This window comes from Austrofundulus limnaeus, unplaced genomic scaffold (assembly GCF_001266775.1).
Source record: "Austrofundulus limnaeus strain Quisiro unplaced genomic scaffold, Austrofundulus_limnaeus-1.0 Scaffold1201, whole genome shotgun sequence".
Taxonomy (NCBI): domain Eukaryota; kingdom Metazoa; phylum Chordata; class Actinopteri; order Cyprinodontiformes; family Rivulidae; genus Austrofundulus; species Austrofundulus limnaeus.
Genome location: NW_013953603.1, coordinates 28613 through 29939, shown reverse-complemented (window position 1 = coordinate 29939; position 1327 = coordinate 28613). Strand labels below are relative to the sequence as shown.

Below are 1327 nucleotides of genomic sequence, written 5' to 3'. Positions count from 1 at the left end.
TATTATTATTATTATTATTATTATTATTATTGAACAGGAAATAAAAGTAAAAAAACATAGTAAAAGTTGATGTTATAAGCCACACTCGTGCCTTTCCACTGAATACTTTGTTCCAGATGTATTTATTTTAATATGCACATAGAGCAGTTTTAGTTTCTACCAACCTGGCGTTCTCCACAGCACTGGAGGACGTGGCCAGTTTCTCATCCAGCAGCGCCAGCCGCCTGCGCAGGTCAGTCTCCCTGTCCTCAGCAGCGATGGCTTCTCTGGTGTACGAGTCTTCCATTTCCAACAGATGGTTGCGCAGCCTCTCCAGCTCCAGGTTCAGACGCTGTTCTTTATCCCTCACATGCTGCAACTGCAAACAGCAAACTGATCTCAGCTGCAGAGCTAAGTGTGCTCACTTTATTCTCCACCTTCTGTCAATTAATAATAAGATTTATGCTAAATAAAGTTAGTTTTCAATTATTCTGCCTTTTAGAAAACAATAATCAAAAAAGATAATTTATTCTTTAAGATAAGAAAAAAGTGATGAAACACAGCTCATTATTTAGTTCAATTTGAGTTAAAAACTTTCCACCAACATTTTGTTATACAGTATAGCTCATTGTTCTAACATTTAACTAAATAACATGCTAAATGTTATATCTAACTGTTAAATCTGAAATCTAAATGTGTAAATCTAATATAAAAGTAAAATCTTAAATATTATAGCTAATTGTTAAAGTTTACATTTAAGTATTTCAGAATGGAACACAAACTTTACTGATGGTGAGCAGAGTAATATCATCATTCTTTGACAAAAGCAGGATTCAAGGATTTAATTTACACATTTAGATTTAAAATGTAAGACTGAGTGAAACTGAGCAAACCGTAAGAAGAGGATCTAGGTGTGGTAGCTGACCTCCCACAATGCACTGGGCAGTTCTAACCTGTCCTACAGGACACAGTGGTCCATAAACACACATCCAGTGTGTCATTAAAGTCTACCCAGTGCTTCATGAGATCCTTTGGAACAACCAGACACAAAAACAGAGGCCAAAGCATTAATAATGTTCACCTTCATCTTTCTTTCACAGCAAACATGCCCTGGCAACACTTTGTAACTTTTGTTTACATGGAGTATTTGATAAAAAGATATGTTGATTTTGGCTTTTATTTGGTGTTTTTCTGTCTTGATGATGAACCCAGCTTTATAGAACACATCCAMATGTTTGGACTCAGAGAGAACATTTTACAGTTAGTATGTTGAGTTAGAGTCAAATTCATACATTAAATAGATGTTTAATGATGTAACTTTTTTTATTATGTTTGGAGAGTGGGGTGT

The 1327-nt window shown here is 35.1% G+C and overlaps 1 protein-coding gene across 1 annotated transcript in view; it reads right to left on the bottom strand.

Annotated features, from left to right (window-relative positions):
* Positions 1 to 1327, bottom strand: part of trip11 (thyroid hormone receptor interactor 11) — a gene marked incomplete at its 5' end in the record, with an annotated part of 38265 nt that overhangs the window by 8869 nt on the left and 28069 nt on the right. The window contains 1 exon segment of the mRNA XM_014031210.1: positions 165 to 358. Within this exon segment, the coding sequence (XP_013886664.1) occupies positions 165 to 358 (194 nt within the window).